This window comes from Camelus ferus, chromosome 4, assembly GCF_009834535.1.
Source record: "Camelus ferus isolate YT-003-E chromosome 4, BCGSAC_Cfer_1.0, whole genome shotgun sequence".
NCBI lineage: Eukaryota > Metazoa > Chordata > Mammalia > Artiodactyla > Camelidae > Camelus > Camelus ferus.
In genome coordinates, this window is record NC_045699.1 from 22,231,498 (window position 1) to 22,254,300 (window position 22,803).

The 22,803-nt window shown below is 35.3% G+C and overlaps 1 protein-coding gene across 1 annotated transcript in view; it reads left to right on the forward strand.

Annotated features, from left to right (window-relative positions):
* The window catches only part of ZDHHC21 (zinc finger DHHC-type palmitoyltransferase 21), a 29,248-nt gene extending 16,841 nt beyond the window's left edge, over positions 1-12,407 (forward strand). The window contains exons 3-4 of the mRNA XM_032479096.1: positions 3,880-3,923; positions 4,470-12,407. Coding sequence (XP_032334987.1) covers positions 3,880-3,923; positions 4,470-4,602 — 177 coding nt within the window. The 3' untranslated portion in view covers positions 4,603-12,407. The remainder of the gene's footprint in view (positions 1-3,879; positions 3,924-4,469) is intronic.
* The last annotated feature ends 10,396 nt before the right edge of the window (positions 12,408-22,803 follow it).

Below are 22,803 nucleotides of genomic sequence, written 5' to 3' on the forward strand. Positions count from 1 at the left end.
GTTTAGTACACACTATCAGTAAAAACTTAAGGACTGCCATTTTTTGAGGTGTTATTAAGGGCTCTAACATTTTATTTCATTTAATTTCTACAAAAACCTACCAATAAGGTGAGTAGAATTATTTTAAAGTTGAGATACAGAGTTTTAGTACTTCCCTAAGAATTTATATAGTCAGAAGGTGGCTTAATGAAGAGGAATATGGGAATTATTTTGGAAAGAAATTTTCAGTAGCTATAAATGTAAGATATACTCCCTTCTCACTTTGGTTTCAGGACTGATTAAATGTAGATGTGAATTTAAGATCGCTAATGAAAGATATAGCTGGTCCTTGTTTGGAGATGGATGCTTAAAGAACCATTTATTTCAAATGAGGATGATAGTGAATTCTGGCTTCAAAGGAGGAGAGAGAGCTAAGATTAACAGGAAAATTTTCTCTCTTTGGATTAAAAAAATAAAATAAGGAATCAGGTTATTTCTGTCCATGTTCAGTTAGTTTAGTGCTGCAAATATATAGAGTACCCACTTTGAATAATCTATGCTGCTCGGTGCTATGAAAGATACAAAATTAGAAGAACTGTGTTTGTATGTTGCCTAGAAATGCTAGGAAGTCAAGCAGAAGTCTGTTTTAGTAGTGGACAGAACAGGTAAATAATCTCTAGTTGTGAGAATCTTTCCTTAGTGGTGTTTCTTTACTCCAGATTAAATCAGCAGTCGTTTAATCAGGTGTATGCAGCAATGTTAAGAGCATCAACCAGACCTATAATAAGACTAAAGAGTGCAGGCGATCCTTGAGGTTAAAACTGTCTTCAAAGAGTCTTTCTGATAGAATGTTCTTACCTTTCTCTGTCTTCGATTTGGTTTGGCAGGTCTAGAAGCTTCATTTTGAAAATGTTTGCAGAGTTTGTCAGGTCCAGAGACAATGACTCTTATTTCTAGACTCAGAAGTGATAGTCATATAAACCATATTGACTGTTATTCCCTTATGTACGATTGTCAGGCGCCAAAGGACTCTAGCACATTTCCCACGTACAGCAACATACATGGCAAAGTTGCTTTGTGAGAATGAACTCAAAGCAGAATGAGTTAGTTGGATGGATTGTATCATCAAGCTGTCTATTCCAAGAGGACTAGATTCTCAGGTCTGTTAACCAGGAAACGTTCTGGTGATGAATTCTTGCTCTTTGCCTCTCACCCTCCCCAATTTAAGTATAGTCTATGAAATACATAATGCCTGTATTTCTGTAAGTCTTGCTTGTTTCTAGTTTATTCTTTTTTAGAAAGTAAACTTCCAGTTTTTAAAACAGGAGAGCATTCTCGTATATCTTAGTTACGCATAATGACGGAAGTCTTAGATATTTTGATCATTAGACCATAATCAAGACATAAGTATTTCTTTGAAAGTAAGGTATTTTGATTATAGACATCACACAGTAAAAACTTGTTTCTTATCATCCCTTGAAGGATGAATTTTTCTAGATAGCTGAATTTTACATATAACTAATAATTTATAAATTATTCTCCTTGAGGATAGCAACTATCTTATTGGTCATTTTGTGATGGTCTTTAAAGGCATTGAGTCTTATATATTGAATGGAATTATCTGCACCAAAGTCTATCTTAATTTAGTTTGTTTTTTATAAAATAGTCCGTATTTCTCTGCTTAATAAAACAAAACAAAAAGTATATTAAACCTAGTTTGGCACTTAGAAATAACTTGTGTGTGTCAGTGTTCCTGCCAGTAGTAAACCTCTCTTCTCTTCTGGTTTGCTATTTCTGTTGTGCATATGAATGTGATAGCGTGATAACTTGTGTTACCTTGAGTATGTTATATAAATGCCACTGCAAAAACTTTGTGACATGTTTGGCTGTTGAAATATAAATTGTTCTTTTTTCTTATGATAGTATTCTGGATAGCTGAGTTCTAGGGAGAGAAGCATTTTCATTTCCGGAGGAAAAAAATGATCTTTTTTGGCTAGTCTTACAAATCCTGTTCATAAAGTCATGATAAACATCACATCCTTTGATAGAATAACTATCTGTTTATGATGACTTGAAAGTAGTATTCTTATTTCTTGAATCAGATTCTAGAAAGACGTTGAAAGCATTTGAAAATAAAAGCTTTTCCCATATGAAGTCTAAATCCAGAGTCTTTAATGTTGATTATTTTATTGCCACAGATATGTTTCTCAAAGTTATAATCAAGTTGTAAGTTGCTGCACAGTAAAAATTTCCTTTAACATTAGTTAGTTATAGTAGTCCAACCTTTCAGCTGCCTGCCTTGTCCTGAAGTAGTTTCCAGTTTGTAAGTATTAGCCATACCTGTGATTTGGGGCCATTTATATACCTTTCCTAATAGTACTTTTTGATTTCTGTTCTGTCTTTGCTTTTGCGTTTTTGCACAAGCTAGCTTAATTGTTTTGGAACAACTTGTCAACATCAGTTCTAAGAAACCATTAAAATTGCTTCATTCACTTTTTTTTTTATAGATGTGGAACCAGAGGCCCAGCTTTCCTCTAAGTCTCTAATCAGTGTTTTTGTGTATTTACAGGCTGTGTTTTCACAAAGCAAAACATTATTTTGAGGAAATTATGCAATAGAACTGAGAAATGTTAATTATAGATAGAATTGTGATTGGATACCATGAATTTCAAAGCATGATAGGAAAACTAGTGAATACAGAATATGTAACTAATATATAACCTTGTCACAGATTCTGGGGAAATCTGAACATGAAACTTTGTTACTAGTTACCAGTCATCTAAGAAACAGTGGATTTATTTTCCTGTATGTGGACCAACTGTAGTTACTCAACTGTTCATACATAAGAATTTAATATTATGAGCCTTTTGTGTAACTTTTTTAAAGAGTTTTTTTTAAAGTAAAGGTGTTTTTTATTAGTGTTATTGGAAGACAGTTCTACAACTAAAGGAGTTCGTGGGATTGGAGTTGCAGCCACAGATACTTGCATGTATAGTGCTGCTTCCTAGCCGTGCAGTCTACCTGCTATGTGGGGGAGCTGATAAAGAATACGAGGAGGAAAACTGACTTTTTTGTATGCTTAAAAGAATAGGTTTCCTTTTATACTGCTTAAAAGTATATTTTAAATGTAAATACGTATCTCAAATAAGATTATGTAATTGGTGCTTTTATTATCTGGATAGTCCTTATCATCACAGTTTCTCAATCTAGTGATAGGTCGTCTGTTAACATGAATTAAACCAGCAGGTCTAGAAGCTATCTTGTGTTTATTGAATTGTTGTTCTTATATATTTGTGTTTGAGCCTTATAGAAAACACTCAATAAAAAATTGCATTATTATGAAGAGACAGATTTTTCCCTTGGAAAAAGAAAACAAGTTTTACCGAAGAACTCTAGTCCGTTAGCTTTACTTTTCAGAATAATAGATGTTGGAGTATGGCAAATGCATCGATTGCCTCGTTGACTTTGTGTTTGTTTACAGAAATCCATGACCAGGAGCACTCTTCAGCTCTTGACAGTTTTCTGTTCAATAGTATCTTTCATTTATCATTTTGGTATTTATTTTTAATACATATTCCATGGCAGTTGAATTAAAAAGAGACTTTTAAAAGAATTATCAAGAAAGCAGTGCTGTATTTCAATGAAGTGAGACTCCTACAATTTTTGTGGGATTTTTGTAATTGAGTTTTTTTTTTTTTTAGCACAATGTAACACTGATAATATTTTTCCAAGGGAATTTCAGCAGTGTATGTAGATAATTTAAAATTCTTAGTACCCATATATTACCTGCTTATATCTTCAGAATATTCTCTGAATGAGTTAAAATATCATAAAATCAATGTAGAATAAAGCCTTGATAACTTTGTTACATCTGAGTATATTTTTTTTAACTTTTAATAGGATACAACATCTATTGAAAAGATGTCAAACTGTTGTGAAGAAATGTAAGTATAAACGTGAAGTTGGTAGTGTTCTTATTTTAAAATGCAAATAATGGGCCACATTTGAAAAATGTGTGCATGTAGTGGGAAGATAATATAATGATGGCTTTTTCTTGGTGCCTGTGTAAGGCCTGAGCTAGACAAGCATAACCCAGTCTTGCAGTAGGGGTCTTCTAGCCATGATAGTTTTTCAACAAAATAAGTTCTGATCGTTCTTGTTCCTTGTCTAACTAAAGTAAGTTAAATTATTTGTCCTGAAAGTACATCAAAAGAGATTTGCTGCTGTGTTGTTGACACACATTCTGTTAATCCTGAGATTCTCCTCTGCTTCAAAAGTTGCCCCAGGTTGATTGACGACACAGATACAATATCTGCTAGCCAGAATTAAAACTCAGCTGCACGCCGTAATGAAAGGAAAGCTGTATTTGTGATGCTGGGACACAATTCATCAGAGTCCAGTAATGGATCCCCAGCCAACCTGCATTGTTTTAGCTGACTGAAGTGCACCATGGGAGTGCTGTCTTTCACTAATAATGCTGTCTTCTGTAGATCGAAGCCCCGAAAGCCATGGCAGCAGACCTTCTCAGAAGTTTTTGGCACTCGTTGGAAGATCCTGTGGTTTATTCCTTTCAGGCAGAGGCAACCACTGCGAGTTCCCTACCACTTTGCCAATCACGTCTAAACAGATGGATGGTGGGCACAGATGGGTCCTCCATGCTGGAAATGCGTTACAGGTTTTCTGATAATAGAACTATGACAGTCTTCAAGTCAATTAAAATCCACCCACCAATCTTAGGAATCATAATGTGCCCCAGGCTTTATTTTAATAGTGATCTTGATCCTGTTGTGGGACTAATACAAGATCTATATTTAAGTTTTAAAGCATGTTTACTTTCAAATTAGCTTTCCACAGGGATTTCTTTAAATGCTTTTGTTGTTAAACTCAAAAGGCAGTGATTGGGATGAAATAATTGTACATAATTTCTTTTGGTACTAACAATGTTACAGATTTTAATTTATGGGAAATTTCAGATGTTTATTTAAATTTTTCACTCCTAAGCAGTACTAACCAAATCTGAATTTAATTCTTCAAGTTTTACAAAAGTTGATACACCTTATATTATATGTAAATTTTCTTTTCAAAATACAATTTAAAATATGTAATACTTCCTGTTATTTATGCTGTAGGGTTTTTTTTTCAATGCATCATATAGGAGTGAACAACAAAATAACAAAAACAGTAACAAAAAAGGACAGTGTTTTCTCAGAAGGAGCTTTCTGATTTTTTTTTTCTCTTCACCAGAAACAAAATAAATACACTACTAAAATAAAACATCAGCTACCTACCTTATTTTAAAGGGAAGATTAATTTTTTCCACATGAACTTTCCCATTTCTTCTCCTGTACTGTTGTAATTATTGATTGTTGTTAAAATATTTGCTCCAAGGAGAAATTTTTGACCAAGTGGGCGTGTATTCCTGTTTTACCCTAAGATTTTGATGAGTAAAAGGGGTAAAGAATTTGCAATAATTCCACAAATACCTTTTCTAGTGCAGCTATATTAGAATGCATATGTTTTTAAAATGCTAGTGTAGTTAGATAATATATAATGTATAGTATAAAGAGGAATATTGTGCTTTTGAAAAAATATGTATACTTTTTACTTTTGTTTACCTACTAGTAGATCTAAAACTGCACACTGACAATTTATATATAATAGATACTGGCCAAGTAATACTGAAATTTTATTTATAGGAAGTTACTAGTAAAAGTAGGTAACTTTTGCGTACCTATAATCACCCAAGTTGAAATTAAATTTTAATTGCCCAACTATAATTTGGATCGAGAGAGCTTTTGTTAGCAGCTAATGTGAAGAAATAACCTTAAAATAAGAAAATACAATGATCTATATTCATTATTAACCTTATACAAATTCAAATTACTGTGATGGTCTCTTGGAAAGCATAGAATATTTGTGTGAAAAGATACTTAGCATGCTTTGAAAAAATTCAGTTTTAAAGTTTTTTTCCATTAGAATACTGCAAAATCCATGTATCTTTTTAAAAAAGTAATGTACTCACGGTCTTCTCCTTGAAGAGAAAATTGAAGGGGTCTGCTATTCTTGGAGCATATCAATATTTTCTTTTTAGTTAGTTTTGATAGTAAGGAGTCATACCTGAGAAATGATGAAATAGTAGGTTACCACTGTCAGCCAATTAACTATACTGTGGTTAGTTTTCAGAAATTGTAAATATCCTCTAAGATAGTAGGGTAAGCTCTTCTCAGAGATATAAGTACCATGTCTTTCATGTCCTGATGACAGTACTTTATTATTTAAAAACTTTAAAGTGGCAGATGAAAATATTTATTGGTGCTGATAAGATGCATAGTGAATTTAATATAAGAAATATATTTATAGAGCTTGAAGAACCACAAAATTAGTATATCATGTCAGGCAAGTGGGTTGGGTTTTGTGCAAGCTTAATATATTGACCAGATTTGGCCTGGTGACAACTGTTATGAGGAAGTGATGTACAGATAATGTTGGTAGGTGTCAGTTGAATTCCTTATGCTGTGTACATTCCTTTTAAATGAGGACCTTGAGAAAACAGCAAAGGCAAGTGAAGATCCCCTAAAGAGCTTTATGGACATTTATACTTAATATAGTAGCAGTAGCTACCTTGAAAATTACCAGGGAGGTACTCAGTGCCAACCCCTGCCTCAGTCATGAGAACCAGATGTGATCTCTTTCCCACTCTGAGGGTTTCTGGTTTGAGTTTTCTTAGATTTCCCACTGCTGGAGCACATTCACTTCCCTCCCTTCTCTTTACACTCCCTGGTCCTTCTCCCTCTGTACGTGATTCTTCTAAATTTTTGGAAAACAAACTAATGCATTAGGCAAAGCATATTTATTTTTCTTTGAATGGCAGATATGGTACATATCAATATATTTATATAAAAATATATGTTAAAGTGTATCTAGATATACTTATGCTGTAACTCCCAGTATTTCCAAGTTAGCACACCCAACTGGGTTTTATGATTCTTGTTAGACAACTTGAGAGGAACCAACTGGCAGTTTCCTGGGGAGTGCGTCAACTCGAGTGTTTCTCTGCGCCCTCTTTTGGCTAACTGATGTAATAATACTGGCTCTAGAGGGTTGTTGCCCCACAAGTAAATTGCATAGCCAAATTCTGAACATGTCAGAGGTACAAACTTAAGGGAAGTGTATGTACAAAAATGTAAGGTTTTATGAAAATGAATGTGTTCCTGTTTATGATATCTGGCTCATACAAATATGATTGACTGTTTCATTTATGTATATTCATATTATATTTTTTACTATCAATACTCATTTATATCAGATCAGGATAAGTAAATATCAACCATTTCATGAATTTTTCTTACTTTGGCAAATTAAGTCCTTAGAATTAAAAAAGCCATTACCTTTAAATTACCAATTTATTACAAAACAAATTTATTGTAGTTACAATGGCAAGCATGTGTCTGAGGTGTTTTACTATCAAAAAAAATACATTTAGTTTTTTGGTCCTAGTTTTGAAATGATCTTTTTGACTGATTCAGTTGCATTAAAATGAGAGTAATAATTCTTTCTATACTTTTCTTTGTTCTTTTTAACTTTCCTGCTCCAACCTAGTGCTGTAGCTTTAGTAGTCAATTTATTATGTATTCTGGATAACCATGAAAATAACTAATGATGTTGAGCATTAGGAAATAATTAAGAACAGTGAGATTACTGATGTAGTCTATATGTTGGATGGAGTATTTCCTTATAAATATTGCATTTCATTTTAAGCAAATATATGTTAAAGGATGTTTTATATCAGCAAAGTCATTCATGGGGCTTCTGGTAATGAAAGATTTTTAAGTAGTTATTATGATACACTTCTTGAACAGTTATATTTGTTTTATGTTCTTTTCTGCAAAGATGTTTACTTGCTCAAGATTATAGGTAAAAATTGAAAAATTGGTTTCAGAATTTTTAAAATATTAAGTTAACTGACGTTCCATTGTAAGAAAAATACTATTTTGCTTAAGAGTTGTATTAAAAATGTTTGTGGTTAACATAAGAGATAGGTATATTTAAATAATGTATTCATCTCTTTTAACAGAAGAAAGCATAGCTTACTTTTAAATAATAGAAATAGAGAACATAAGCATGGATAAAGTTCAGTACAACAGCTAAGTTGAAACTTCTGTCAGAATGAGCATCAAGTGAATGTTTTCTGATGCTTAAAGGTACTCTTCTCCAAGGATGGTGGCTAATTACAGCTATACTTCATCAGGCTTTTTCAATTCACTTTTGTATATATAATTAGTTGGAGGTATGTTTCACCCAAAAGGGTGTGTTAATTCTGAATGCTAATCATGAAGACTTGAGTTAGGAAAACATCTCCAACCAGGAAGTGTGAAGTAATTTAGATTAGGGCCACACGGTTTTCTGTGTGTTAGATAATGGGGTAGTTTGAATGTTCTCACAGGTGTTGCTATTAAATCACAACGTGTTCAGCTCTGATTTACAATGGCATTAATATTAACAGCTGCTAGTCTCTCCCTGGACTTTTCTCTAGCCTCTACTTCCATTGTGCTTCATGTATGAATAGATTATTTAGCTCAAGTTTACTAGACTGTTGCTGCTTCATTAAATAAGGTTTTGACGTGACCTCTTATATATATATATATGTATATAGAGCTAGAATTTATTTGGTAAAGTTTACACTTACAAACAGTAAATAATTTACTAATAGATGTAAGTTATTAGATTTTTACCCAGTTATACTACTATTGCGTTAAAAAATGTTAAGTGTTGGCGAATGTAGTTAGTAAGTCAGGTACATTTAGTATGTTCTACTTGCTATTATTATTAACCATATAATTACCAAATGAATGAGTGTATTATTTAATGTCCATATTTGTTACTTTTGATTCTAAGAATCCTCTGAATTTCTCTATAAATCACAAATTTAATTATGCTCCGAATTTAGCCACTCTCAATTGAATTCTAGAATATTCTTCAATAAGATGTGAGAATGTAATAGAATCAACTTGCTTGAAGCATTTTGAATCAATGTTGTTATTCTATATATCAATCAGTATTTAGTATTTCTGCTGCCTTTGGGGTGATGATAGTTTAACTTCAGGAAAGTTTTTTCTGTTGCTTCCTTTCATTATCGTTGTGCATTTTTTAACAACAAAATTTACTACATTTTTGTCTGTTCTTCAGATGTTGTAATGCCTGCTAGTGCTAATTTGAAGCAGAAATAACAATGGTATTTAAAATTCTTATGTCATTGGTATTGCCAGTATTTTTATTATCATTATACTTTTTATTATTATTATTTCCTTTTTCCCCCTGTCTACTGTAGAGGGCAGATACAAATGGGTGGTGAGTATCCAAAATTGGGTAGAGTAGGGAAACTTACTAAGATGGAGAGAAGGCTAGATGGAGCATGTATAATCAGCCTCTTAGCAGCAGGGTGGACAAGATACAGTGTCTGTGACATCAGAGGATCCCGCTGCTACAGTCATTTTAGCCTCATCTCTTGTTGACATCATTTTACTATGAGTTGTTCGTGCAGGTAAGCATTTAGTTTGAGCTATTTTATCTAAAGAGTTTACATTGCAGATTCTCATCAGTTAGTCAGATGCCTTTGAAAATTTTTTTTCAGTTTTAAATGTCATAATTGTACGATGTATGCTAACGTGAAGTGCTGAGAATTACGTGAAAGTGCAGCTATTTAATGCCAAGGAGGAATGCATAGGTTGCCCAAAGTTTGATTGAAAAAACTGAGACGTTTTATATAAGTCTCCTTTTGCAAAGAAAGGATACTGAGGATTACAGTAAAATTTGTCAACAGGAAAAAATCAATAATTCATATATGAAACGTGACTTTCACTTTAAAATCTGGACTCTTCTGGAGTTTTAATATCTTGAAGGTCTCCATAGCTGTTGGTATTGTGAATCCTCGCAATCCTTGTGTAAGGTGGTGCTTACCACAGTTGTTCAACACTCTCATCTTTCTGGTGTTGATAGCTTTATATATAAACAGATGTGGACAAAACATCAACAACAAGAGATGTGTTTCTTTTTGTAGCTTCACTTGCCTGTTTGACTAAGTACAGGGTTTAAATGCGTAGGCTGTTAATAGAAGGGAAAGCTTGTCTTCATATTGGAAGCTCTGTGTTCTTGCCAGTGTGTGTTGGGTGATATTTTAACTACTGGTGCCTGAAGTTGGTGTTTTACAACCTCAATGACTAAAACATCCTGGTGCTGCTCACTTTAGCATTGAGTGACATTTTTAATTCCCGTACCAAAGAGTTCATTTTCTTTTTCGTTCACTGAGAGTTTTCTTTTCGCCTCCTTGTGTTTATAAAGTAGAATTTAATGTTACTAAAAACAATTTTGATTAATAGATCTTGGATTTTGCACACTGATGCCTCACTTTGGTTTTAAATGTCTCTCATTTACACTTTTTTTTTTGAGTTAGGAAGATCAGTATGGTCTTTGATTTTGTATTTTCATATAGATTGGCTACTTTGAAAAGTAGGTTAATAGGTTGAATTTACAAAAGATAATTGAAACACTTTACACAAGATTTTTCATTTTATTCTGCAAAAGTAAGTGAGAAATAGTAAGAACTCTACTTTTATTTCTGTAAATGAACTATGTATATAGCTTATTGGACCCTTTTAATAGATGCTGAAACAGAATGCTAAAAAGAAAAATTAAGGGCCTGTTCAGATTACAGATGAAGAATTCTGTGTGTGTGTGTGTGTGTGTGTGTGTGTGTATGTGTGTGTAATCCTTAGCGGTATTAAAGAATGATATTGCCATTTGGCTATTTTGCAAATAAAGATAAAATTAAAGAACACTTTAAAAACATATACATATGTGTGTGTGTCAGATACACAGACATGCTTGCTTAATGCAAAACTGTGATTTAAGCAAAACAGAAAATTGAATGGGTGTTGTTACTTAGCATAAAATTTAAAGAGTTAAGAAGAGTATTTTAAAAGCTAATTCTGCTTATTGATTCATTTTACAAAAAATGGGAGAAAATATCCTTAGAAGTAGTTACAATTGTCCAAATGTCATACTGCTGCATTTACATTTACTGTCCTGGTTCCCTATTTTTTCCCAGACTTTTCGAACACTCATATAGTTTTCTTAGAAAACTGTAGCTGAAATGATTTAAAATTCTGGCAAGAAAATAACTGTGTGTGTATTGGACAGGTAGACAATCACATTTGAGAATATTGTGCATTATTTTCAATCAACTAAAATCAACCTATCTTTGAATGTAGGTACAATATTTGGTTTTGCAGTGAATTCTGAATGGAAAAAAATCAAGTCTTAAATTAATGTGAAATATGACAGGGTCATCTGAATGAAATGTAGAAATACAGATGTACATGCTTTTAGGGGTGAAAACAAAATTCGAAAGCATAATGGGAAGAAACAACATTATGTCTCTCCCTCATTGTCAACAATATATTTCCTAGATTTTGTTGCCACAACATCAGTTCTGAGTTATTCAGCTTGTTTATGTATCATTTTCATTAACGTGGCCAAATGCAGTTATTTGTTCAAGTTATTGGGTGGTGGGAAATTCACCAGTTATCTGCTGTCCTCCAGAGATGAATATTAACAAGAAATTGCTACTTTAACATAGGTATAATAAAACAATTTAGTGATAGAATGGGAAGAATTTTCACCACAGCTGGAGATACTCCGACCAAAGAGTTGCAAGGGGGAACAGAATAGGCTGCTGGGGGAAGTGACCGTAGGTGATCCTGCTTGTGTGAGGTTTATGTCCTGGAATTAGCCTTTTTAAGTGTGACTGGCAAGTTTAATGAAAAGGCAAATCTGTGACATTTTGAGGCTCCTAAAGTTTTGTGTCAACCTCAAATGGTGTCTAATATTACGTCCCTGAAATAAAAGACTTTTATTTTAATAGTGGTATGTTCCAAGTGCCATATGAAGTCCTGTTTTTAAATTTGTCAGGCATTTTTTTCATTCAGTGAATATGTTTAAATCTGAGTGCTGTTTTGCTTCATGTCTGCTATTTTAACTTGTCAGTTCCCCTAAGAGCATTTAAAGAAAAATCTTCACTAATATTCCTAGTGCTTAAAGTCATAAGGAAAATAGTAGTTGAAGGATCTGAGAATTGATTGAGAAGAGGGAGGAAAATGACGAGTGGGAGCCGTGTATCCGAGCTGTACTTGTTTAAATGAAAAGTCTACACTGGTTCTTAAAATGAAAAACAAACCATGTATCTACCTTAAGAACGCCATTGTGTTTTGTTTTTAATTTATTTTAATGATTTAATTTTATCCATGTAATATTTCTATTTTCTTTGCAGATTGTTTTTAATTTAAATTGTGGAATTTTTACTTCTCTTGAAATGTATTATGTACTGTATTTTTAGAAATCTTATTTTTAAATAAATATTTTTTTAAAACTTAGGACTATTTTTTATCTCCCACCTCTTTATTTATAAAAATCAGCTCAAATTCTAGGTAGATTTCAGTACTCTGAGTGTGACAGGCCACTTTCTTTAGTTTTATGCAATTTGGATGATTATTCATGCTTAGTAGCCTTAGGATTTTGTTCGCCCTTGATCTCACAATCCTTTATGTATTCAAGAAAAACTAGATATATACAGTAGGCTTGAAATTGACAAACACAATATTTTTGGTTTTGCATTTTTGTCTAGAGGTGATCCAGATGGCTAGATTCAGTCACCCAATTTATTTGACATTTATTGTGCCAGACGGCTATTTTATGGAAATATTTTTTCTTTGTGGACTAATTTATGTAAAATAGAATGCAGAGAGTGTATGTCTAGGCATTGTTTTAGAAATAGGAATATTAAGTTACATACAGCCTTTGCTCTTAGGGAGTTATAGTCTAAGAGTCTTTGGGTAGCTTTTTATGGATGAATTTCCTAAATCTCAACTAATTGTTTGACTTGTACATGCAAGAAGTCAGAAAGGAGACATATATATTACTGAGTATAAACTGTCAAAAATATCATCTTAAAAGACAAGTCAGTATGTCTTATAAACAGTGAAGGAGTCCTGAGATTGAAAGATACGGGCTTAACTTTTATTTTTTAAATCCTTCTTAGATTTTTATTACCAGAAAAGTAATGCTGGTAAGTATTCTGAATTAACAGATGAATTAAATGACTTGGTGGAATTTCAGATAAAACTATAAACTTTGCTGCATTGGTAAATCAAAGCAAATTTTTGCATTCTAACAAACTTTGAAGGATTATAAAACTTTATTCTTGTTCTGTTTTCATTTTCTCTTGCCCTGATTCTGAGCTGCGTTTACAATAATTGTGCTTTCTCAGTGATGATACATTCCAACAGTTCTCAAGCTTTTGGTCTCAGAACTCCTTTACACTCATAAAAGTTATTGCAGCCCCGAAGAGTTTTTGCTTATGTAGATTTCTTTATCAATATTGACTATATTAGAGATTAAAACTGAGAAATATTTTAAATGCTTATTTATTAATTCATTTAAACAATGATAATAAACCCACTGCACATTAACATAAATAATGTGCTTTTGTTTAGAGACCAGTGATTTTACCTTTTTTTTCCAAAGTTTTTTCTGTTATCTGCCTTTATAAAAGGAAGTTGGATCCTTATACTCTTCTACACTCCATCTGTTGCATTGTTGCTTTGGCTGAGGTATATGGAAAAGTCTGGTTGCATGCAAATGAAGGATATTTTAATAGTCTTTACCAGTGACTGCGGATATTTTTCTTTGATACTAAAAAATCTCAGCAGGTTATGGTTTCTTACAGTTAGTTGCAGTGTAGAACTAGAAACAACACCAAGGAACTTCTCATACTCTGTTACATTAAAAGTCACTGGTCTCTTTTTCACTTTGGAAAGTTCTAATCCATGCATGATTTTGTGACATCATTCATTGGTCATTTGGAAACTATTGGAGTAATACAGATCTTCCAAGTGTTGACACAATTTTTTGTTCTATAAAAATAAAGTAAAATTATATTAAAACTTTTAAATTAATATTAGCACTGATCTTGTCAGAAAAGTTAAGTACTGGAAAACTGTTAAGCTCATAATGACACATTACATTTTGCAAAATGCTTATTTTCACTTAAAGGCTTGAATTTTCTTATTGGTAACAACATAATGTCAGTGATTTTTCCATAATGTGGCAGGTTCACTTCACTCCTTTTGAGAAAATGCTTGCCAAACACCCATTTCTGAAAAACCAAAGTTTGTCAGTTATTCTCCCAAGAAGAAAATGATGTTCCGTGAAAACTGGTTAGTTCAGCTTGCAACTCAAACAGTCACAGCAGTGCTTTCCCCTCAAGAATAAGCAGTCATACTTTGGAATGCAGGTAACGTGCTTTATGTTTACTTCCCATGTTGTCAAACAGAATATTGAAAATGCACTCAAAGGTCAAGATTTAATGAAAATAGTCATTTTTACTTATTCATCAAGGACATTATCAAGTGAAACTGTTCTGTTATTTTCTTTTTCAAGCTAAAGTTTGTTTGAGTCTACTTGGTCTGTGAAGGGAGGCAAGCAATTGGGGAAGGTAGGGCAGAACATTATGCATTTGAGACTCAAGTTCCTTTACTCTTTGTTTAATAAGTGAAAAGGAACATTAGCTACTTAAGAGGAGAATTTGTATTTCTGTATGCTTGCTTTGAAGCACTTAAAATATAGCATTCTTAAAGATTCACACATCTATTTAGCCTTATTATAAAGAGAGAAAAACTAAAAATACGTGATAGTATTATAATACTGCAAAATCATTTGAGAAGCTGCCAGATACCGTAAATGAACAAATGCATACAAATGCTGCTCTAGGCTGACCAATTACCCATATGAGCTGCAATTATATTAGCGTGCAAGGGCAATTGGAGGGAAAATTGGACCCTGTGGACATCCAGCTGAGCAAACAGGACTGAGGAAGGATAGAGGATGTGTGTTGCTTTGGGAAAAAAAATACATCTAAGCTTACTTAAAAAAATATTTGTATCAGTCACAGTACATTCTTTATATGTCCTCTGGTTACCTAGTATTTTTCAAATTAGCCGTTTTCTCCAGGAAAAAAAAAATGGCTCTGCTTAAATATCAGACACCTAAATAGCAATGTGTTTTGCATGTTAGAAAGTCAGAATAATTTGGGAAATAGAGAACTTGGGATATAGAAATCCAAACATTCAGATGCTACTGTACACATGCACTTAAGTGCGTCATTAGTAGTCTGGACACAGTCTGGATAATATTTATCCTCAATACCAAAATTTACTATTTTTTATGAGTAGAAGTGTTCCCTCATTTTAACTGGGGAAGATTTCTTGGCAAAAACCAAATGATTGAGGATCCAGTACGATGTGGAGTTTTTATAGTTCACATTGAAACTATGGATGAGTAATGACCATCAAGTTAATGAGATTTGTTCTATAAATTGTACAAGGTGTGTAGATATGGCCAAAATACCCTCATTCCATTTAACACGTTTATATTTTAATGGCAGCTTGAAGTAACCAGCATCAAATTTGGGGGTGGTCTATACCGGTTACAACTTGATGTCTTATTTAGAAAGTTCTTGAATGTTTCAAAGCACTCAACATGGACGACTACCCACAATATGGAAAATACCAATCCGTCCAAAGTGCTCTAATTTTTGCCATTCATTTTCCGTGTGCATTTTTTATATTTGAAAAAAAAATTTTTTCAAATTTTTAAAATTTCGGTGATCACTGAGGTAGGTGACCGCTAAGAGGGCCTCCAGGGATCCTGACCTGGTATCCAAACCCTTGTAGGATCTTCCCCTTTTCCCTCCCCAGAGGGGAAAGCTGTTCTAAATTTTTCATGGTTTTTTTTTTAACTTTTTTATTGATTTATAATCATTTTACCATGTTGTGTCAAATTCCAGTGTTCAGCACAATTTTTCAGTTATTCATGGACATATACACACTCATTGTCACATTTTTTTCTCTGTTAGTTATCATAACATTTTGTGTATATTTCCCTGTGCTATACAGTGTAGTCTATTCTACAATTTTGAAATCCTAGTCTATCCCTTCCCACCCTCCACCCCCCTGGTAACCACAAGTCTGTATTCTCTGTCTGTGAGTCTATTTCTGTCCTGTATTTACGCTTTGTTTTTGTTTTTGTTTTTTAGATTCCACATATGAGCGATCTCATATGGTATTTTTCTTTCTCTTTCTGGCTTACTTCACTTAGAATGACATTCTCCAGGAGCATCCATGTTGCTGCAAATGGCGGTATGTTGTCGGTTTTTATGGCTGAGTAGTATTCCATTGTATAAATATACCACTTCTTCTTTATCCAGTCACCTGTTGATGGACATTTAGGCTGTTTCCATGTTTTGGCTATTGTAAACAGTGCTGCTATGAACATTGGGGTGCAGGTGTCCTCCTGAAGTAGATTTCCTTCTGGATACAAGCCCAGGAGTGGGATTCCTGGGTCATATGGTAAGTCTATTCCTAGTCTTTTGAGGAATCTCCACACTGTTTTCCATATTGGCTGCACCAAACTGCATTCCCACCAGCAGTGTAGGAGGGTTCCCCTTTCTCCACAGCCTCTCCAGCATTTGTCATTTGTGGATTTTCGAATGACGGCCATTCTGACTGGTGTGAGGTGATACCTCATTGTAGTTTTGATTTGCCTTTCTCTGATAATTAGTGATATTGAGCATTTTTTCATGTGCTTTTTGATCTTTTGTATGTCTTCCTTGGAGAATTGCTTGTTTAGGTCTTCTGCCCATTTTTGGATTGGGTTGTTTATTTTTTTCTTATTGAGTCGTATGAGCTGCTTATATATTCTGGAGATCAAGCCTTTGTCGGTTTCACTTGCAAAAATTTTCTCCCATTCCGTAGGTTTTCTTCTTGTTTTATTTCTGGTTTCCTTTGCTGTGCAGAAGCTTGTAAGTTTCATTAGGTCCCATTTGTTTATTCTTGTTTTTGTTTCTTCTAGGAGAAAATTTTTTAAATGTATGTCAGATAAAGTTTTGCCTATGTTTTCCTCTAGGAGGTTTATTGTATCTTGTCTTATGTTTAAGTCTTTAATCCATTTTGAGTTGATTTTTGTATATGGTGTAAGGGAGTGTTCTAGCTTCATTGTTTTACATGCTGCTGTCCAGTTTTCCCAACACCATTTGCTGAAGAGACTGTCTTTATTCCATTGTATATTCTTGCCTCCTTTGTCGAAGATGAGTTGACCAAAAGTTTGTGGGTTCATTTCTGGGCTCTCTATTCTGTTCCATTGGTCTATATGTCTGTTTTGTTACCAATACCATGCTGTCTTGATGACTGTAGCTCTATAGTATTGTCTGAAGTCTGGGAGAGTTATTCCTCCAGCCTCTTTCTTTCTCTTCAGTAATGCTTTGGCAATTTAGGTCTTCGATGGTTCCATATGAATTTTATTATGATTTGTTCTAGTTCTGTGAAATATGTCCTGGGTAATTGGATAGGGATTGCATTAAATCTCTAGATTGTCTTGGGCAGTGTGACCATTTTAACAATATTGATTCTTCCAATCCAAGAGCATGGAATATCTTTCCATTTTTTAAAGTCATCTTTAATTTCCTTCATCAGTGGTTTATAGTTTTCTGTGTATAATTCTTTCACCTCCTTGGTTAGATTTATTCCCAGATATTTTATTACTTTGGGTGCTATTTTAAAGGGGATTGTTTCTTTACTTTCTTCTTCTGTTGATTTATCGTTAGTGTAAAGAAATGCAACTGATTTTTGAACGTTAATTTTGTAATCTGCTACCTTGCTGAATTCTTCAATCAGCTCTAGTAGCTTTTGTGTGGACCTTTTAGGGTTTTCTGTATATAGTAACATGTCATCAGCTTATAATGACACTTTTACCTCTTCTTTTCCAATTTGGATCCCTTTTATTTCTTTCTCTTGCCTGACTGCTGTGGCTAGCACTTCCAGGACTATGTTGAATAGGAGTGGTGATAGTGGGCATCCTTGTCCCAGATTTTAGTGGGAAGCTTTTGAGTTTTTCACCGTTGAGTACTATGCTGGCTGTAGGTTTGTCATATATAGCTTTTATTATGTTGAGATATGTTCCCTCTATACCCACTTTGGCGAGAGTTTTTATCATAAATGGGTGTTGAATTTTATCAAATGCTTTTTCTGCATTGATTGAGATGATCATGTGGTTTTTGTCCTTTCTCTTGTTGATGTGATATATTACACTGATTGATTTGCGTATGTTGAACCAGCCTTGTGTCCCTGGGATGAACCCTACTTGGTCATGATGTATAATCTTTTTTATGTGTTGTTGGATTCTATTTGCTAAAATTTTGGTGAGGATTTTGGCGTCTATGTTCATCAGTGATATTGGCCTATAATTCTCTTTTTTTGTAGTGTCTTTGCCTGGTTTTGGTATCAGGGTGATGGTGGCTTCATAGAATGAGTTTGGGAGTATTCCCTCCTTTTCAATCGTCTGGAAGAGTTTGAGAAGGACTGGTATGAGTTCTTCTTTGTATGTTTGGTAGAATTCCCCGGTGAAGCCGTCCGGTCCTGGACTTTTATTTGTAGGGAGGTTTTTAATTGCCATTTCTATTTCCTTTCTAGTGATCGTATTGTTCAAGTGTTCAGATTCTTCTTGATTCAGTTTTGGTGGACAGTATGTTTCCAGAAACTTGTCCATCTCCTCTAGGTTATCCAGTTTGGTTCCATATAGTTTTTCATAATATTCTCGTATGATATTCTGTATTTCTATTTTATTTGTTGTAATTTCTCCATTTTCCTTTCTTATTTTGCTAATTTGTGCTCTCTCTTTTTTCTTCTTTGTGAGTTTGGCCAGAGGTTTGTCGATTTTATTTACTTTTTCAAAAAACCAGCTTTTGGTTTGGTTGATTTTTTTCTATGGTCTCGTTAATCTCTATTGTATTTAATTCCTCTCTGATCTTTATTATTTCCTTCCTTCTGCTGCTTTTTGGGGCTTTTTGTTCTTCTTTTTCTAATTCATTCAGGTGGTGGGTTAAATTGTTTATTTGAGATTGTTCTTCTTTTTTGAGGAAGGACTGTATCACTATAAACTTCCCTCTTAGCACTGCCTTTGCTGTGTCCCATAGGTTTTGAGTGGTTGTGCTTTCATTATCATTTGTCTCAAGGTATTTTTTAATTTCAGCTTTGATTTCCTCATTGATCCATTTTTTTTTTCAATAACATATTGTTTAATCTCCATGCTTTCCTTTTTTTCTCCTTTGTTTCTCTGTTGTTGATTTCCAGTTTCATGGCATTGTGGTCAGTAAAGATGCTTGAGATAATTTCTATCTTCTTAAAATTGTTGAGGTTTCTTTTGTGCCCAAGTACATGATCGATCCTGGAAAATGTTCCATGTGCACTTGAAAAGAATGTATATCCTATTTTTTGGGGGTGTAATGCTCTGAAAATATCCACCAAATCTAGTTTTTCTATTATAGTATTTAATTTCTCTGTTGCCTTGTTTATTTTCTGTCTGGAAGATCTGTCTAGTGATGTTAATGCAGTGTTAAAATCTCCAACTATGATTGTATTCCCATCAATATCCCCCTTTATCTCTGTTAGTAATTCTTGTACGTACTTAGGTGCTCCTATATTGGGTGCATATATATTAACGAGTGTAATATCCTCATCTTGTATCACTCCTTTAATCATTATAAAATGTCCTTCTTTATCTTTCTTTATGGCCTTTGTTTTAAAGTCTATTTTGTCTGAAATCAGTACTGCAACACCTGCTTTTTTGGCTTTTCCATTTGCATGGAATATCCTTTTCCATCCTTTCACTCTCAATCTATATGTGTCCTTCTCCCTAAAGTGGGTCTCTTGTATGCAGCATATTGAAGGTTCTTGCTTTATTATCCAGTCTGCCACTCTGTGTCTTTTGACTGGAGCATTTAGTCCATTAACATTTACAGTAATTAATGATAGATGTGTGTTTATTGCCATTTTGAACTTATCTTTGCAGTTGAATTGGTATATCCTCTTTGTTCCTTTCTTCTTCCTTTTGTGGTTTGGTAATTTTCCTTTGTATTATCATGGATTTTATTTACTTTTTGTGACTCCTTTGTAAATTTTTGGCTTGTGGTTACCCTTTTTTGTAAATCTATCAACCCATTACTATAACTGTTTTTATTAAACTGATAGTAACATGATCTCAAACCCATCCTACTGTTAAAAAAGTTTAAAAAAGAAAGAAAAAAATATTCTATATTTCCCTGCCTCCCTCTCCCACTCTCAGTGATTTGTATGTCTTCTTTTATAATTTCGTGTTTACTTTATTTGTAATTCATGAGTTATCACCTTTCCAGTTGTGTGTTTCTCATTTCTGTAGCATCCTGCTGCTTTTCTATTTAGAATAGCCCTTTCAATATTTCTTTTAGCATGGGTTTAGTGTTGCTAAACTCCTGCAGCTTTTTTTTGTCTGTGAAACTCTTTATTTCTCCTTCTATCCTCAAGGATAGCCTTGCTGGATAAAGGATCCTAGGCTGCATCTTTTTTTCATTCAGGGCTTTGAATGTATCTTGCCACTCCCTTCTGGCCTGTAGTGTTTGTGTAGAGAAATCAGCTGAGAGCCTTATGGGGGTTCCCTTGTAACTTACTCTTTGCTTTTCTCTTGCTGCCTTTAGAATCATTTCTTTATCCTTGACACTGGCCATCTTGATTATGATATGTCTTGGTGTGGGTCTATTTGGGTTCTTCCTGTTTGGGACCCTCTGAGCTTCCTGTACTTGGATATCTGATTCCTTCTTTAAGTTTGGGAAGTTTTCAGTCATGATTTCTTCAAAAACCTTTTCAATCCCCTTTGATCTTTCTTCTCCTTCTGGGACCCCTATTATGCCAAGATTGGGACGCTTTATATTATCCCATAGGTCCCTTATGCTATTTGCATTATTTTTTATTTGCTTCTCTTGTAGTTCTTCTGAATGGGTGCTTTCTATTGCCCTGTCTTCTAGATCACTAATTCGTTCCTCTGCATTATCTAGTCGGCTTTGCACAGCTATTAGGTCATTCCTCATCTCTGTCAATGAGTTTACCCATTCTACTTGGCTCTTCTTTATAGCTTCAATTTCATTTTTGACATATTTTATATCTCTAAACACTATCTCTTTTAATTCCTTCAGCAATTCGATCACTCCTTTTTTGAAATCTTGATCTAGTAGGCTATCGATGTCTATTTTGTTGATCTTTCTTTCAGGGGATTTCTCTTGTTCTTTTAATTGGGAAAGGTTTTTCTGCTTCTTCATCTTGCTCATACCTCTTTGTCACTGTGGTTTATGGAGTATCAGTTGTTTGTTTTGGTCCTTAAGGATTTTATCTATCTGATGCCTATTTAGGAATAGAACTTAGGAAAAAAAGAAAAAAAAATAAGAGAGAGAGAGAGAAAGAATTTTAAAAGAAGGGAGAAAGAGGGGTTGAAAACAGTGTATAATGAATAATATAAGAGTGAGTTGAAGCAGAGTATTAATCGGGTTGAGACATCCTTTTGAAACCTTTACAAAAAAAGGGGGGGGAGATGAATAGATGTATTTGAAACCTGTGTCTAATCAATAGCAGGACATCAAAACCCAAGAGAAATAGAAATGAATTAAGAAGTAAAGATTAAGAGAGTAATAGAAAATAGAACAGGTAAAAACAGATTTAAAAAAAAGGGGGGGGGGGTTGTCGGTGTTCTCCTGGAGTCTGTGCTTTTAATGTGAAGTCTTTCTGTCTTCGTCCTGTTTTGGAAGCTCAGCTTGCTGTTTTCAGAGGCCCTCCGTTGGCGCCCTCTTCTGTGCTGCTCCCAGCACCTGTCGGCAATCAGATCGCGCCTCCTCCTAACACTGGGTCAGGTGCAGCTCTCTGCTGTGGGCGGGCGGGTCGCTGCCCCTCCGGATGCCGCAGTCAGATGTTGCAGACTGGCCGGGTAGGAGGGCGGGTCGTGCCCCCTCCCAGCACCTCGGTCAGGGGCTGTGTTCCTGCCCGAAAGGCGTGGGGGGGGGGGCGCTCTCCCTCTACCTGCACCGCAGGTAGTTCTGCTCTCTGTGTGGCTGCGCGCTCTGCCCTGGTCGGCGCTCCGCGGGTGGGCTCGGGGAAGACCGAGGGACAGCCCTGTCCCTGCTCCGAGCCAAAACCCAGCTCCTTGTTTGTCTTTGTGGAGCAAGTTCTCTGAGGGACCAGGATCTGCCCCGGGCTGCAGGCCAGTCTCAGTCTGGCCTTTGAGGCTGCTAAGCCCTTCGGTGTGGATGCAGGTTTCGCCCCCGCCCCCGCCTGGGTGCTCAGCGAGGAGGATATGGCGGCTGTGCCTGAGCCCCGCCTCTCTTCCCCCGAAAACTTTCCGCGGGTTTTCAGAGATGGGGGTGTGCACCCTTCCCCCGAGAGCACATCAACCTTGCTGTTTTATGGAGGGCCCAGGTTGTTCTGCCCTGTGCACCCACAGCCACGGCGCGCAGCCCCTTGCGTTCCCCCGGGGCTGCCTCCGTGCAGCCGCTTCCGTCCTCCACCCGGCTTGTGCAGCCTGGCCCTGCCCGCCGCTGCCGGCCAGCGTCTCAGGCTGGGTGTCGAGGGGACGCTCTGTGCCCGTTTAACTTAGTTCTGTTAGTCAAGGGCTGCTCTGTACAGATCCGAGCCTCGGAGGCTCCCCCTCCGTCCCGCTGGCCTCTCAGTTGGAGAGGGGAGACCCAGCGAGCGAGCGCCAGTCCTCCTTTGCTGCTCCCTCCCGGCGGGACCCGTCCCGCGCTGCTTTGCCTTTTGTTCTTTCTTTTTTCCTTTTCTCCTACCAGATTTTTGGCGTCTTTATCTTTTGAAGAGGGCGATGTTCTGTCAGAGTTCCACAGGTGCTCTGGTTGGCTGAGTG